This window comes from Globicephala melas, chromosome 11, assembly GCF_963455315.2.
Source record: "Globicephala melas chromosome 11, mGloMel1.2, whole genome shotgun sequence".
Taxonomy (NCBI): Eukaryota; Metazoa; Chordata; class Mammalia; order Artiodactyla; family Delphinidae; genus Globicephala; species Globicephala melas.
Genome location: NC_083324.2, coordinates 74,830,920 through 74,848,799, shown reverse-complemented (window position 1 = coordinate 74,848,799; position 17,880 = coordinate 74,830,920). Strand labels below are relative to the sequence as shown.

General features: G+C 40.6%; 1 protein-coding gene across 2 annotated transcripts in view; it reads right to left on the bottom strand.

The window, feature by feature from the left end:
- The window catches only part of CD2AP (CD2 associated protein), a 102,797-nt gene extending 102,371 nt beyond the window's left edge, over positions 1–426 (bottom strand). Inside the window, exon 1 of one of the 2 annotated variants that reach the window (XM_060307983.2) lies at positions 132–426. In XM_060307983.2, the coding sequence (XP_060163966.1) occupies positions 132–135 (4 nt within the window). In that variant the 5' untranslated portion in view covers positions 136–426. The remainder of the gene's footprint in view (positions 1–131) is intronic. The other variant, XM_030870521.3, reaches the window with a different exon arrangement.
- Between the last annotated feature and the right edge of the window lie 17,454 nt (positions 427–17,880).

Sequence of the window (17,880 nt, the reverse complement as noted above, 5' to 3'; positions counted from 1 at the left end):
GAAGGCAGGGCGAGGAGGGGCGGCGGGGAGTGAGCCGTGTGGCCGCGCAGGGACCGACCCCCGCCCCCTCCCCGCCGAGATCGAGAAGGGGAACCGTCTCCCCGAATCGGGAGCGTCCTCGAGTCCCTTACCCATGCTGGGGGCTCCCGCGAGGAGCAGCCCGGCGCCCGCCGCTCCTCCTCCGGCTGCTCGCGCGGCCGCTCCGGCGGCAGGAGGCGGGCCCTCCGCTCGGCTCTAGCCCGGCTGAGCTCAGGCGGGGCAAGAAGGCGCCTCCATCCGCCCGCGGCGTTCCCTGGCCAGTCCCGTCCACGCCACCCGTGAGGAACAGGCGGCGGCCGCTCCTCACTCGCGGCGGCTGGAGCACCCTCCCCCGCCCGCCCAGCCGGCGGCTTCCCCACCCCCGATCGCTCCCTCCACGGGGTGGGACCTGCCGGTTCGTCGTGGCCGCCGGCTCCAACCCGGAGCGCCAGCCCAGCCCCGGAGCCCGCCCCCCGCCGCTGCCTCGGCGCCTGCAGTCCTCTAACGCGACGCCAGAGACTGAGGTGGAGATCGGGACAGAGGCCGGGAAGGTGCCGGGAGCTGGGCCGGGAGGAGGAAAATCTCGCGAGAATCCCCGGTCCTCCCTGCCCCGCCCCCGCCGCGTTCCGGCTCACCGCCTGCCCCCGGCGGCTGCCAGGTGCGGTGACGTCATGGCCAGGGGTCGCTCGCCGCCCGCGTCCAGGTGCGCGGAGCGGATGGGGGAGCCGTGCGGCACAGCTGCGACAAGTCCTCCGCCCTGAAGTTCGAAGCTGCTGGGACAGGCGTGTTTTGTGGTTTGTCGCTTCAGATGGATACAAAGAGTTTTTGCTGATAGGCAAATGAGCCTGGGTTGCCCCACTTTGCAGTGTTGCTGCAGCAGGCTTTGGGGAACCTAAAAGAAAAGAGGCCGCGAGAGAGAGATGCAAGAGGACAGAAATAGAGAGAAAAACCGTTTGCTTTCGAACTTTAGAGGTCCAGCTGCAATCAGAACCCGCGGTTTACCTTGCAAAATTCCGCATGAATCAGAAGCATTTCTTAGTCGGAAAAAAATCCTAGGCACAGAGTAAATTCTATTTTACAGGATTAAGTTATTGGGTTCCTTTAGTCTCTGTCCGCTGAAGACCACTTTCTAAATCCCTTTTCTCCTTGGAAAGTATAGTTTAAATTGTTACCTGATGGGGAGGGGGGAGCAGGTCGGGATAGTCATGATTTGAGAGATTGCCTGGCATTTTTTTCTAGCCTGAATATGAAAAAGAGCATAGGATTATTGTAATCAGAGTTAGAAATATATATAATTAATTTCTTAGAGTTAGAGTTCTTAGAGTTAGAAATATATATAATTTCTTAGAGTTAGAAATATATATAATTAATTCAGCCAGGGACTTCCCTGGCGGTCCAGTGGTTAAGACTCTGTGCTTCCATTGCAGGGGGCATGGGTTCCATCCCCGGTAGGGGAACTAATAACCCACATGCCAAACAGCTCAAAAAGAAAAAAAAAGTTCAGCCAACTTTTTTCCTCTACTGTTGAAGCAAACCCAGTTCCCGGACAGATGCGTGTGAGAGCAACATTTGTTGGTGCTTTTAAAAGCAATTTTGTCATTTAATTCTCACAAGCATCCAGGCAAACCCGGGTTTCTGAAACTCAGCACAGCCATTTATTTTTTGTGGGACTTTGGATAAATTAACCTTGCTGGATTTCAGTTTCTTGAGTCTGTCGAAAGAAATCTTTATAGTGCAAAGCACAGTGTCTGGCACATAGTAGCAACTTTGTAAATATCCATTTCCACTATCTCCTATAGGCCTGCATTTGCCATCCTTTAATCTTTTATTTCTAAAAAGATTACATAGGGTACCTTTTTAACAAGAATTGTCCATTACAATCAGAGACCAAAAAGGATAAAAGAAAAATATTTAATATGCACACCCAAAAAGATGTACATATTGGCTGTGTTGTACTGAAACCATGAAACATATTGTGACTTTTTTCAGTCAACAAATATTTATTATTATGTTAATTGTCCCCTTCTAAGCAAACAAATAAACAAACCAAAAAAGCTGAAGTCCAGCCCTTACCCTCAAAGATTTTGAATTCTAACCAGGAAGTGAGACATGAACAGATAGTTTATTAACAGTATGAGGTAGAGAGAGTCAAATTCCTGAAAATTTAAAGGAAAATTACTACAGGCAAGGCAAGCTTCAGGGGGAAGGTATAAATTGAACTAAAGCGTGGAGGAAGGCAATAATTTCAACCTGGAGGAGTCCTAGAAGTAAGGAGTGAAAGCGGAAATGCAAACGGAATATCCCTGAAACCTGTGTGGCTCCTGCAACCCATAAGAAAGCAAACAATTTAAACTTTGAAAAAATGAGGCTGATGGGAGGCAAAAGAGGATTCATGGAAGGAGATAAAGAAAAATATAAGATATTGGAAGAGAACTAAATACCTTGGTCTCTAGGATCCTAGATATTTTAAGAAGAAAGGCCAATGAATAGAAATGAGAGGGTAAGGAAAACAAACAGAAGGAGGGAAAAGAGAACTCTGGATTTGACAATAAGGTTACCTTTGAAAGTATAACTTCAGAATATGTGACAGAATGTGTAATATATATAGCTGCATATATTTAGAATATATAGAATAGAAAAGTTAAAAGTTAGTTAAAGGTTTCAGTGACTAAAAGAGTGATTAAGAAGTGAGGCCATGGGTTTCCCTGGTGGCGCAATGGTTGAGAGTCCGCCTGCCGATGCAGGGGACACGGGTTCGTGCCCCGGTCCGGGAAGATCCCACATGCCGCGGAGCGGCTGGGCCCGTGAACCATGGCAGCTGAGCCTGCGCGTCCAGAGCCTGTGCTCCGCAACGGGAGAGGCCACAACAGTGAGAGGCCCTCGTACCACAAAAAAAAAAAAAAAAAAAAAATGTGAGGCCACAAGTAGATAAGGTAAACATATTATTTTAACCAAAAGTCAGGTCACATAATCTGAAAAGATAAAGTATCTATCAGTACAATCAGTTATAGCCTAGAAATCTCAGGATCTGTATTATTTCCACCATAGACCATGTATTTTAGAAGTCTGAAAATTAAAATAAGCAAAATCACTTTGCAAATTCAGAGGGCAATACCCCATTGAGGTGACGTTGACATATTGGATCATAAAAGAAATTGGAAAGATCAGGAAATAGGACAATAAGAAAGGTTGAGAAAACTGAACTAAAGCTAGGAAGTAATCACAATCCCGGAGTTAATGCTGTCTTTCAGAGGTGAAGACAAAGGGCATCCCAATGGAAGAATGAAATCTAGAATGTATTTTTTAAACTTACAAAATGGTATGTGAAACTATGTTCTAAATTTGTGAGTACTGAGCAAATGTTAGCTATTAATTACTCCATGGAGCTCGTTTCATCTTATAAGTCTTACCCCCTCAATGAGGCCTTTAAAGTGTGGCAGTATGTTTTATACATTTTTATGTAACTAGCACATTGCTCAGCTCAAAACACTGCTTTCCTCAGTAGTAACTATTAGTTGGATGATAAAAAATATGGTGAGATGATAATCTCATCATATATTTAGATTTAACCTCAAATTCCTTTCAGCTAAAAACAAATTACCTTTTCTTTTAGTCTTTATTTCCTTTATCTTATAATGAATTAGGATTTATTTATCCATCTATCCTCACCCTTCTTTGTATTCTAAGACAAATGAACTAATACCATTCTTTTTTTCTTTTCTTTTTTTTTTGGCCATGCCATGCAGCTTGTGGGATCTTAGTTCCCTGACCAGGGATCGAACCCAGGCCCTTGGTAGTGAGACTATGGAGTCCTAACCACTGGACCACCAGGGAAGTCCTGAACTAATACCATTCTAATGACTCACTTTCTTTTTTTTTCTGCTGAATATTGATCTGGTATGAAAGAGAATATTACAATTTCTGTGAGAATGACATAATTTCCACCAATCTAATTCATTCTAGACTGCCATCATGTCTTCCTAATGTTTTCTTAGGAATTTATCAGAAGATATCTATATTGAAAAAACCATCTACCTTCTTTCCTTCTGGTGAAAGCTATTCTAACCAGGAAGATTATTCTAAAGAAAATTAAATATTAACTTGATTGTGTTATTTTTAAAACACTGATTTAGCTCAAATCTTAGAGGCAACTAATTCTTTTCTTTATTCTCAGTTCCACAGAGCTAGATTTCCTAGCCAGCATTCTTATTGTTATTTTGTTTTGCCTTGGCTAGTTTACTGTATACTTAAGCACAAATTACATCAATGTATAACCTGAATTTTTAAAAATCATTCTTTAGAAAATAATTGAAGGAAATAATACTCTCAAACACAATGCCTATACTGTGAGGTTAGTGAAACTAGAAAATGTCCCTGCTCAAACTGGACCCATCAGCTTCTAACAAATTCCTGCTACTCTGTTAGCAATTTGGGGCATGTGCTCAAACATATGGTCTCTCTAAGCACTTTTCATTATTGCAAATAAGAAAAAATTTAGTTAAAAACATGATGAGGGACTTCCCTGGTGGCAGTGGTTAAGAATCCGCCTGCCAGTGCAGGGGACATGGGTTCAAGCCCTGGTCCAGGGAGATCTCACATGCCGTGTAGCAACTAAGCCCATGCACCACAACTACTGAGCCCGCGCTCTAGAGCCCGTGAGCCACAACTACTGAGCCCATCTGCCACAACTACTGAAGCCCACGTGCCTAGAGCCTGTGCTCCGCAACAAGAGAAGCCACTGCAATGAGAAGCCCGCGCCCTGCAACGAAGAGTAGCCCCTGCTCGCCACAACTAGAAAAAGCCCGCGCGAAGCAACAAAGACCCAATGCAGCCAAAAATTAATTACTTAATTAATTTTAAAAATAGGCACTATTACCAATAAATAAATAAATAATAAAAACATGATGAGCCCATCCAAATGAATCACTACTTTGCAAACTGAAAGGACCTTTTAAATAATGTTATTTGTACTTTATTCGGATGGTAGTGTCATTACAGAGCTGGTGGTTGGTAGGTAAGCCATAGAGCCTTGTTCTAAGTCCTCAAAGAGTCTCTTTCAAGAAGCATTACTTTTTCAAAATGTTAAAGCTAGTCTCCTTTGAAGGGTCAGATATTTTAAGCAATTCCAAATGACAAATACATTTGCATTTTTCAAATATCAGGCGATTCAATTATATACACAATATCATGTGAAGAATTTCTGGCTGTGAGTACATATTTATTCAACTCAACGGACATTTACTGACCACCCATTATAGATCAGCACCTGCTCTGTCACAAATATAGAGATAGAAAATGTAGGGACTTCCCTGGTGGGCCAGTGGGTAAGAATCCATGCTCCCAATGCAGGGGGCCCAGGTTTGATCCCTGGTGGGGAAACTAGATCCCACATGCATGCCGCAACTAAGAGCCTGCATACTGCAACCAAAAAAATTTTTTTTAAATTAAAGAAAACATGCCGCAGCGAAGATCCCACATGCAGCAACTAAGACCCACTGCAGCCTAAATAAATAAATACTTTAAAAAAAGAAAATATAGTCCCTGCTTTTTTTTTACACTTAGGTTGCTTCCATATCTTTTTTATATTTAATTTTATTTATTTTTTATACAGCAGGTTCTTATTAGTTATCTATTTTATACATATTAGTGTATATATGTCAATCACAATCTCCCAATTCATCCCACCACCCCCATCCCACAATAGTCCCTGCTCTTAAAAGAGCAAGTATTGGGGAGCTTTAGGGGGTACATTGGAGTTGCTCAATAAGGACAAGGAAGTGTATTTAGACAGCGAGAACAACAGGCAGGTATACTATTGAAAGCCTGGGATACCTTTGGCAGGGGGGCAGGCTGGGAGAACCATAGTCAAACACAGAGAGTTCATGTGTTGTGGAAATGATTTGAGGTCTTATCCTAGAAGTTATAGGTAGTTAATGAAGGATTTTAAGTAGGCAATTGCTTTGCTCTTTCAGCCACAGGAAAAAATTCACATGTCTCAAAAAATTAGGTACAAAAAATTTGGTTCTATAAGCATTGATTAAGCCCCACTACCCTCAACCAATTAATAAATATGTTTTTTACTAATATTAAAAAAAAAACGTTTAAACTAACATAATAGACAAGACACTATGTATGCTGGGCACTGTGAAAACAGCAGCTCTGCCTTTAAGGACTGTGATTTCCAGCTAAGAGATGCTTAACTGTTTTGAACTTACATTTATTTAAATAAAATTGGCCTTTTTTGCAGACATGGCACAAATGAATAAACTGGGCACATTCTCGTTTTAGTATGAATTTAGTAATGAATTAGTATTCTTATTTAGATCGCTTTGCAAATTCTAAACAATAAATGCAAATAACTTGTTTCTCCCAAATAAGAAGATATTTATACGTATCACAAGTTACTGTACCACAAGTTTCAAAAAAGAGTAGATTTTTGAAAACAGAGATATTAGTGATCTATGTTTTCTTCACTTGTGAGCTTTTATAAATGACAAAGAATGAATTATTATTATTTTTTTAAATAACCCAAAGGAACATCCAGAAGAAGACTCCATCTGTAATCATTATCCCTTGGGCAATACCATTTCTGCGTCTGCCTAATGTGACACTAAAAGGCACTCATCAAACTGTTATATGTCTATGCTTCTGCTTATCTAACCATGAATTGTTTCTGAAACAAGAAGTGGAAACTTTATTTCAAATCCCTACTTAACTTCCTTAAGGGCACAGATGGCAACGAGGGTTATGTCCCATCTGAGACTGGAGTGTTTAAACTGCCTGCTTTGACATTCTTTTTTGTTTTTTTTTTGTTTTTTTTTTTTTTGGTGGTACGCGGGCTTCTCACTGTTGTGGCCTCTCCCGTCGTTGCGGAGCACAGGTTCCGGACACGCAGGCTCAGCGGCCATGGCTCACGGGCCCAGCCGCTCCGCGGCATGTGGGATCTTCCCGGACCGGGGCACGAACCCGTGTCCCCTGCATCGGCAGGCGGACTCTCAACCACTGCGCCACCAGGGAAGCCCTCTGACATTCTTTTGAAACCCACGATTAAATACCTGCCAAAGCAAAAGACGTTCCTCTCTGCATATTCCTGAGAATTCACATACCGTTCTGCCGGTTTCTGAGCCACGTCACCACTCCCACAACTGCACCACATGCTGTATGTGGCTCCTAAGGAGATCTCCTCCATCTCCTGGTCAGCCCACTCCTCCTCACCCAGCATTTGCCTTTTCTCACATCTGCTTAAATATCTGAGGGTAAATTCCAGTGACACATACTACACATCAACCTCCTTACTCCTGAGGCTTATATCAATACCTCCAGTTTATAAGCAGGGAACCGGAGTCTTTCTAAATGATCTCCTGCACACCATGCCTACCTTCTTCATTCTAGAATTGATGCTTTAACAGGACTCTGTCCCCTTCTTTTCTCTCAACAGTCATATCTCTGATGTGCCCGCTCATAATTTTATATTTGAGCTACCTTTTCTTTACCCTTAATTTCCTAGACGAAATCCCCCCCCTTTTCACTCTTCCTTCCCCACCCTATCTTATACCATATCTCTCTTGACACTGACCTTTGATTGCCAATCCAGTTTGTCCGGTCTAGTAAACTCTACATACGTAGCCTTTCTGATCTCCTAACCCTCCCTGGCCACCAAATATCTTTTCACAGAGTAATCTTAGACCTTATTGAGACCTTATTGTTACAGTTTTAAGGTAACAAAGTTTTTACACATTAATAGCACGTAATCTCAACGTATTCCTTAAAATAAATCAGTGAGCTAGGTGATGCTATTTCTTGTTTTGCAATATTAGCAACAAAAGTAGCATTAATAACAGCTAACAGCATCTGACCATTTTTAAGTCTCGGGCACTGACCTACTTACACACTTCATATGCCTCACCTCGTACGGTCCTCACTACAATGCTATGAATCATGGTATTATCATCCTCATTTTAAAGAGCAGGAAACTGAGACCAGTAATTACCTTGCCTAAGATCACATAACTATTAAATGGCAGAGCCTAGGCTTGAATGCAGAGCTAACTCCACAGCTAATGTTTCAGTTTATCTCAAGTCAATTTGCTCCTTAAGCCATAATTTCTTTTTTTGCTTAAAGAGAGAATATAAAGGAATATATAAAGGATATAAAGGAATCCTTCTTCCATGGTTCGTTATAAAGATCAACCAGGAAAGGGCCTGGGACAGAGTAGGCACTTGATGCTAATCTCTTTTCCCATCTTTATGCATTCATTGAGGACCTACTCTGTGCTGGGAGGTATACAAGGTGCTTGTGTAGATGGGTGTAGAGAAGTGATAAAGGAGACGTGGGCCCTACCCTCATGGAACTTGTGGTCTAAGGGAAGAAGTTGCATTTCCCAAGTACACAGTGTAAATCATCTATATGATTTCTCACGTGCCGCCTCCCACATGACCCCTTCTTTCTTAAATGTGTTCTCTCCTTCCTCAGAAACACTGTGCTTATACCTCTCCTGGAGTATTTGGTATATTTCCTTTTGTAGTACAGCTATTATCCTACAACTTGCATTTCCTGTTATGATGGTGATGGCCTTGAGACTGGGACTCTGTCCTCCCTATCTTTGCATTCTTGCCAACCACTAACACAAAGGAAGCTCTCAATAATTGTGTACTAAACTCAACAATAGAAAGACATCATAAAATTATGTCTCTACATCCTGAAGATTTCAAATCAAGGAGTTATGACCTCACTGATTTGGTCAGATTCTTCTTATGAATGCTGTCTTATCAATGGATTATTTGCCATTCTGTGGCAAACTTTTCCTGGAGATGATTAGCCAAGATGTGATTACTTAGGTATATGCTTGACTAAGGGGTCCCTTATCTTTTGTAGTGAAGACAGTTCCTGTTAAACTGTCATAATTTTCAGTTAATTTTTACATACCAGAATTTTGGTAGAAATATTATTTCAAAAAAACTGAAGATGTATATTCAGAATAAATTCATACTATTTATTATGAGGTCATAGTTTTTTCTAAGAATTATGGGGAGGGAGGAAGGAGTGAAATAAATGCTGGTAACGTGAGAGAAATGCTGGAAAAATCTTATCTACCCTGTGGTCTGCATCAGCGCAGCCACTCCTTGCAGGTGAAGCCTGGGTTTCATCAGCCCCGCCTCTGCACAAAATGCATATTTGTGTTTACATGCATACGGTATTCCCTTTCCCACGTGGAATCATCACCTTCTTCAAACCTTACCTCTCACCCCTAAAATGTATACAAAGGATGAAGAAATCCGAGATATTACGACACTACAAGGTTGTGCTCGAAACATGTTAAAGTGTCATGCCCTGTTGATTAAGAAATTAGTCACCACCCGTGTGCGATGTCACCTCACATCAGGTGGAAACGAGAACCCAGGATTGGGAGACGTGCTCCGTGTTTCAGAATCCGATTAAACAATTCAATAAAACATTTACAAAACAGAAAGATGTTGCGATCACCACACAACAGAGTTGTGTTAAAAGACCATCAGTTTTCCAAGGCCCAGGGAAATGATATGCCAAGAGAAACAGCCTCAGAGGAATTTCCATTTCTGGTTAAGTTCACTTCAGGATCGCTCTTCCCCAAATGAAAGTGTTAGTTAGTGGGTCTATTTGAAGATTACTTAAACCATAATGAAAGGGAAAGGATCTTCATGGCAGACACCTTGTAGAGACAGGAATTGAAAGCCAGTGAGGACAGTTTCATTTGTAGGGGAAGAAGCCTGAGAAAGAGGAACTCTTTAAACAAATTTCTTGAGAGACAGAGACAGAAATATCAGACGACGAAAGGCCTGAGAGAAAATCTCTCTTAATTATTCATTCCTTCATTCATTCATCCATTCCTTTTCAGAGGAGAATGTTTTAATCATGACTCAGGATGAGCTTTTTTTTTTATGAAGTGATAAATTGAAATCAAATTTATCCAGTACAAATAAAAACTTGGCCTATTCTTAAATCCATATATTAATCACATGCACATTTTTATGCTTTTCTTCTGATTATGTAAAAAATGCTTGCTGTACAAAATTCAAACAATACCGAAATGTGTAAAGTAAAAGGGGAAAGTCCCAAAGAAGCCCATGTCTCAGAACAACCTCTATTAACAGTTCGGTTTATATTAACCAGTAGTTTTATTCATTGTCTTACATGTAAATTGCTTATAACTACACTATAGATATTGCTCTGCAACTGTGCTTTTCCTATCTAATCAATGGACGCCTCTCCATGCCAATGCATTTATTTCCATATCAAGTCATTGCTTCAAATGGTGTATTCCATTGTTTTACTGATTCATGACCAATTTTATATTAATGAGTGTTTGAATTACTTCCAGGTTTTTGTATTTTTTGGTACCATAAATCTGCCTCAGTGAACATCTTTGTATATAAATCTTTGTACACTAGTGTGAAATTTTTCATAGAAGTGCAATTGCTAGATCAAAAGTCATCCAAAAATGTTGTGCCAATGATTCATTTTCCACAGTTTACACTATCACCAAAACTGAGTATTTAACGATCTTTTGAATTTAGTCCATGTGGTAGGAGAAATATTATAGCTCGTTGTTTCAACTTATATTTGGGAGGCTGAGAATCTTTGTAGATTGACTACTTTTATTTCTTTGTCTAAAATTGCTAGCCCGGGGACTTCCCTGGTGATCCAGTGGTTAGGACTCCAGGCTTCCACTGCAGCGGCCACGGGTTCAATCGCTGACCGGGGAACTAAGATCCCTCAAGCTGCGCGGCACAGCCAAAACTAAATAAATAAAATAAAATTGCCAGCCCTCCAGCCCATATGCTTGGCTCATCTTCCTATTTGTACTTATTATTTTCTCAATGCTTTATAAAAGCTATTTATTCTAGAGATGTTTGTCATTTTTCTGGGTATCCCTGTGGAAGGCAGAATAATGGCTCTTCGAAGATGCCTAGGTCCTAATCCCTGGAACCTACGAACATGTGATGTTACATGGCAAAAGGGAATTGAGTTGCAGAGAGCATTATGTTTGCAAAATCAGCTGACCCTAAAATAAGGTGAGCATCCTGCGTTATCCAGGTGGGTTCAATGTAGTCATAAGGATCCCTAAAAGTGGAAGAGGGAGCCAGAGCAGGAGAACCAGAGAGACGGTAGTATAAGGACTTGAGGAGTCATTGCTAGCTTTGAATATGAGGAAGGGGCCATACCCAAGGCTTCTAGCCTCTAGAAGCTAGAAAAGCCAAGGAAACAGATTCTCTTCTAGAGCCTCCAGAAAGAAATACAGCCCTGCTGACCATTGTTTTTAGCCCACTGAGGCCTGTTTCAGACTTCTGAACACCAGAACTGTAAAATTATAAGTTTGTGCTGTTTTAAGCCACATAATTTGCAGTGATTTGTTATAGCAGCAATGGGAAACTAATACAGAGGGCCAGAGAAAGGGATAATCCACCCCCACCACCTACTTCAAGCAGCATCTCCAGCATCCACTACAGTCCGCTGACATGGTTTTGGCTTCAGCTAGTTGATCTTGGCCCCTGAGCTCTGGGAACACCACATCTTCCCTTTCCCGCTCCAGTTTAGGAGCTAGAAGGCTACCTGCTGTTGATAACTTCCAAGGTGTTTACCATCCTCTTTTTTTCCTTTAACTTTTAAAAATAGAAGTATAGTTGATTTATAATGTTAATTTCTGCTGTACAGAAAAGTGATTCAATTATACATGTATATACATTTTTAAAAAATTATTTATTTATATATTTTTTGGCTGCGTTGGGTCTTCTTTGCTGCGTGCGGGCTTTCTCTAGTTGCGGTGAGAGGGGGCTACGCTTCATTGTGGTGGGCGGGCTTCTCATTGCAGTGGCTTCTCTTGTTGCGGAGCATGGGCTCTAGGCGTGTGGGCTTTAGTAGTTGTGGCACGAGGGCTCAGTAGTTGTGGCTTGCGGGCTCTAGAGAGCAGGCTCAGTAGTTGTGGCACACGGACTTTGTTGCTCCGCGGCATGTGGGATCTTCCTGGACCAGGGCTCGAACCCGTGTCCCCTGCATTGGCAGACGGATTCTTAACCACTGCGCCACCAGAGAAGTCCCTATATACATTTTTAATATTCTTTTCCACTATGGTTTATTATAGGATATTGAATATAGTTCTCTGTGCTATACAGTAGGACCTTATTATATATATATATATATATATATACGCACATTCTATATATAAAAACTTACATCTGTTAATCCCAACCCCTCACTCCATTCCTCCCCCAACCCCCTCTCCCTTGGCAACCACAAGTCTGTTCTCTATGTCTGTGAGTCTGTTTCTGATTTGTAGATAGGTTCATTTGTGTCATATTTTAGATTCCACCTATAAGTGATATCATATGGTATTTGTCTTTCCCTTTCTGAGTTACTTCACTTAGTATGATAATCTGATTTACTTCACTTAGTATGATAATCTCTAGCTGCATCCATGTTGCTACAAATGGCATTTTTCATTCTTTTTTATGGCTGAGTAGTATTCCATTGTATATATGTATCACAACTTCTTTACCCATTCATCTGTTGCATGGACATTTAGGTTGTTTCCATGCCTTGGTTATTGTAATAGTGCTGCTATGAACACAGGGGTGCATGTATCTTTTTGAATTAAAGTTTTGTCTGGATATGTGCCCAGGACTGGGATTGCTGGATCATATGGTAATTTTATTTTTAGTTTTCTGAGGAACTTCCACACTGTTTTCCATAGTGACTGCACCACTTTACATTCCCACCAACAGTGTGGGAGGGTTCCCTTTTCTCCACATCTTCTCCAGCATTTGTTCTTGCCAACCTCTGTTTGGTTTTTCACCCCTTCCATAACCAATGAAGACAAGTCCTGTATTAGTTTCTGTTTACAATGTTTAGGGATATCTTTTCCTGGGTGGACCTTGCCTGATAGAGTCTGTCCAAAGTGTTGCAAATATGTTTTCCCAATCTGATGTTTGTTTTTTACTTTTGATAGTGTTTATTTCATGTCTGATAATGTTTTAATAGTGTTTAAACTTGCATCCAGTTAAACATCAATCTTTTGTAATGACATTTGAGTTTTATGTTACCATTGAAAGGCCTTTTCTCCTCCAAAATTTTAAAAATACATAACCTATCTGGGACTTCCCTTGTGACTCAGTGGTTAAGAATCTGCCTGCCAATACAGGGGACACGGGTTCCATCCCTGGTCCAGGAAGATACATGCCACAAAGCACCTAAGCCCGTGCACCACAACTACTGAACCTGTGCTCTAGAGCCCACGAGCCACAACTACTGAGCCCTCCTGCCACAACTACTGAAGTCCACGCACCTAGAGCCTGTGCTCCGCAACAAGAGAAGTCACCACAATGAGAAGCACATGTACTGCAGCTAAGAGTAGCCCCCGCTCGCCGCAACTAGAGAAAGCCTGTGGGCAGCAACGAAGACCCAACGCAGCCAAAAATAAATAAATAAAATAAATAAATTTACATATATATAAAAATAACCTATCACTTTATCTAGTTTTGAAATGTTTGTTGATAATATATAATCGCAAAGTATATGTATCATAAGTGTACAGCTTGCTAAATTTTCACAAACTAAGAACTTCTGGTCATATTATAATTTCACTTTTTGCATTTAAAGTGATATATTTGGATTTGATTTAGGGTTGATGGAGTAAGATTGGAATTCAGGTTTGTTTTTCCTTCAGTGAGTAGTTATCATGTTTGAGAGCAGTAATCCGTACTTCTACAGATTTGAAATGCCAACTTTATCATATGCTTAATCCTGTTTGTACCTGATCGGTATTTGGAGTCTGATCTATTCCCATGTTTTTATTTCGCTATTTCTTAATGTTTTAATATAAAATTGTGCAAAACACTCCCCTTTATCCTAATTACTCATACTCAGAATATAAACTCTTCTAAATGTTTAGAATTACAAAAGGACCCTGCCTCTGCAAGAAAGAGTGATTCAATATCAAAAATACGCTCTAGGGGCTTCCTTGGTGGCGCAGTGGTTAAGAATCCGCTTGCCAATGCAGGAGACATGGGTTCGAGCCCTGGTCTGGAAAGAGCCCGCACACCGCGGAGCAACTAAGCCCATGTGTCACAACTACTGAGCCTGCACTCTAGAACCTGAAAGCCACAATTACTGAGCCGTCCTGCCACAACTACTGAAGTCCGCATGCCTAGAGCCCATGCTCCGCAACAAGAGAAGTCATCACAATGAGAAGCACGTGCACCACAACGAAGAGTAGCCCCTGCTCGCTGCAACTAGAGAAAGCCCGTGCACAACAACGAAGACCCAATACAGCCAAAAATAAAAATAATGATTAAAAAAAAAAAGCTCTAGGCCAGAAAACATAGTCAAAAAATTGTCTTGTGTAAGCATGAGTAGATGTTTATCTTTCTTCTGCCAGGTTAGCCAGGACCTGGCACATGTAATATTCAGTAAATAAGTGGTTCCTGACTGAGCATTAAAAGTATGTCAAGCACACATTTTGACTAAATTCCAACTGATTGAGTATTAAGAATTAATCTCCATCAGAACTCATTATCAGGGACTTCCCTGGTGGTGCAGTGGTTAAGAATCGGCCTGCCAATGCAGCGGACACAGGTTTGATCCCTGGTCCGGGAAGATCCCATGTGCCGAGGGACAACTAAGCCCGTGCGCCACAACTACTGAAGCCCACGTGCCTAGAGCCCATGCTCTGCAAGAAGAGAAGCCACCGCAATGAGAAGCCCGCGCACAGCAAGGAAGAGTAGCCACCGCTCGCCACAGCTAGAGAAAGCCCGCACACAGGAACAAAGACCCAACACAGCCAAAAATAAATAAGTAAAAAATAAATTCATTAAAAAACAAACAAACAAAAAAAAGAACTCATGATCAGAGCTAGATATTGCCATCGTAGGTTGAAATTCTGGCATACAAGAATAAATCTGAGCTTTTCATTAAAAAGTATTATTCCAATTTTATTTAAAATTTTAGACGTTGAATTTTTGTTTGGTATTACAGAGCAGGAACAAAAATTTCTTAGCACTCTTGTCTGTTCAGTTGCTCCTATGGTCATTGTTATGCATATTTTGTAAATCTTAAAACAGTAGACAGTGGGTGAGCAATATACTTTTAGACTGGCCTTGTCCACATAGGATGCTGCTGTAATATTGCCACCAAATTTTCACACCTCCCTACTTCTCCAATGGTAATTGACTAGAGAAATGTCTCCGTGGATTCACAATTATATGGAATTATCACAGCATTCTTTTAAAATCTTGCTTTGTTCTTTGATTGGTGAGAAAATTGGTTGTTGTTTCTCACTTTTTTTTCTCTTTTCTGTTTTTCATTTCTTCAAAGTCTTTACTCTGTCTGAATGAAGATGATTTAATATGGATATCATTGTGCGTGATTTTGAAGTTTTTCCTCTCTATGAAATATCGAAATGGAATTGATATCCTGCCATTAGTTTCTCATCACACAATGGAAAGAATTCCCATACAAGATGTTTTTTCTTTTTTTTCTTTTTAATTTATTTTTCGTTGTACCGGGTCTTAGTTGCAGCTCGCCACCTCCATTAGTTGCACCACGTGTGCTCCTTAGTTGTAGCCAGCAGCCTTCTTAGCTGTGGCATGCAAACTCTTAGCTGCGGCATGCATGTGAGATCTAGTTCCCTGACCAGGGATCAAACCCATGTCCCCTGCATTGGGAGGCGGGTTCTTAACCACTGTGCCACCAGGTAGTCCCTAAGACGTTTTTTCTGAAAGATCAATTGTTTAACTGGAGATAAATAACTACAAATGAAATAAACTTCATAAACATCATTTTCTTTAATGCAATGAATGCCAACATTACCAAGGGTTCTATCGATACAAAAATTGCAATGAGAGAAAAAATTTCTATTTTTCTTCATTGTATTATTTTAAATTTTATAAACATTTACAGCACAAAAATGATAACAATATCCTTCCCAAACTCTTTCTCAATGTTTACTTTTACACTCAATGTAGTTCATTGCATTTTCCAGCTTCTAGAAACCACTCACATTCCTTGCCTCCTGGCTCTTTTTTCTCCCCTCAAAGCCAGTCACTTTGCATCTCTCTGATCAGAAGTCACAGCTTTGGGGTGGGATAGGGAGGTGGGAGGGAGGGAGATGCAAGAGGAAAGAGATATGGGAACACATGTATATGTATAACTGATTCACTTTGTTATAAAGCAGAAACTAACACACCATTGTAAAGCAATTATACCCCAATAAAGATGTTTTAAAAAAAAAAGAAGTCACAGCTTCCTCTGACTGACTTTTCTTCCTCTCTTCCACTTTTAAAGAGCCTTATAATTACATTGAATAATCTAAGATACTCTCCCTATTTTAAAAACAGTTGACTAGCAACATTAATTCCGTCTTAATTTCCTTTGGAATTAAGCCTATTCATAGGTTCCAAGGATTAAGACATGGACATTTTGGAGGACCATTATTCTGCCTACTGCCATATACGTACTTACATACATTTTATAAATCAAGATTCAGTTGCAGAAAATATAATCTACTCCAGCTAGTTTAAGCAGAATCTATTTCAATAGCCTCAGAACAGTTGGCTGATTAACTAACTAGACTTCAGCTAAGCTTCTAGGAGTCATTTCCAAAGAATACAGTGCAGACTGAGGCCACCAGAGAGCTGACAATTCTGATATAATCAGGTATGTGCCTATGGAATCTGGAAGCCGTGGGTAGGGCTGTTGTCTGTAAAGCTACCTCACCTCCACTACAATCAGAAAGCTGCCTCTGCTAAATTGGGAATCCAGTACTACGCTGCTGAATCATGCAGCCTCTGCCTGGATCCACACAGCAAAATGAATGCCCTGCCCTGTCTCTCTCCTCACTTAGCTCAGTTTCAAAATCAAGCGTCATACAAGTGCATCTGATTAGAGGAACGTAAATCACATCAAGAACTCTGGTTATAATGGAGGCTGGGAGATTTTATTTTTAGCTTTCTAGCCTCTGCAACACAGGAAGGATTACTAGCAGGAGGTTGAGAATGGATATTAAACAAATTAAGCAAGATGTCTGCTAGAAACACACATGGTATGGTTCTGGAAGGAAATACAAGAAACTGATACAGTGGAGGCAGCTGGGGAAGGGACCTGAATGGTTGGAGGATGGGATGGAAAGGACAGTTTATTTTCATTGCACCATCCTCTGTAACTATTTAAATTGGTACTTTGCATACATATTGGTTATTCACAACTAAATAATTTTTTTAATAGGATAGAGCAAAACAAAACCAAGTAAACTAAAATCAATATAAAAAAATCTCCAATGATTCTGATATAGCTGGTCCACAGACCAAGGTAACCTTGTCAATTAACACTTGTTGAAATAAATGTGTCTTCTATTTGGTCTAGGTGAGGAAAAGCATAGTTAGGTGAAACTTAATTGATAATTGTTGGAATTTAATTTCATATTACTTTTATTATTTTTGACATCATTTATGTGTAAAAAATAATATTAGCTATTACTTAGATATTGTCTTAATCTTGCATTTTGCTCTCATTTGCTACTTTCCCATTTCCTGGTGGGACTAGTTAACTAGTATATACACAAAAGACTGACTTTCAATTATCTATAACTTGGGTCAGGCTAACCACTTGGACTGAATTCCATAGCCAGGAGCCACAATTCCACTGTTGGCACCTGCAAATTATAGGCATGATTCCAAAAAGGGAACAGTTCTGTAAGATAGTCTTGCAAAAATCAAACCCATGAGAATATTTTGATGAGTAAATTAAATATAATGCTGAGCTCAAAAGACTAGAAAAAGGATTTGTTTAAAGAAATGGGAACAGAAATGGGGAATCCAGAGGAAGTGGTATTTT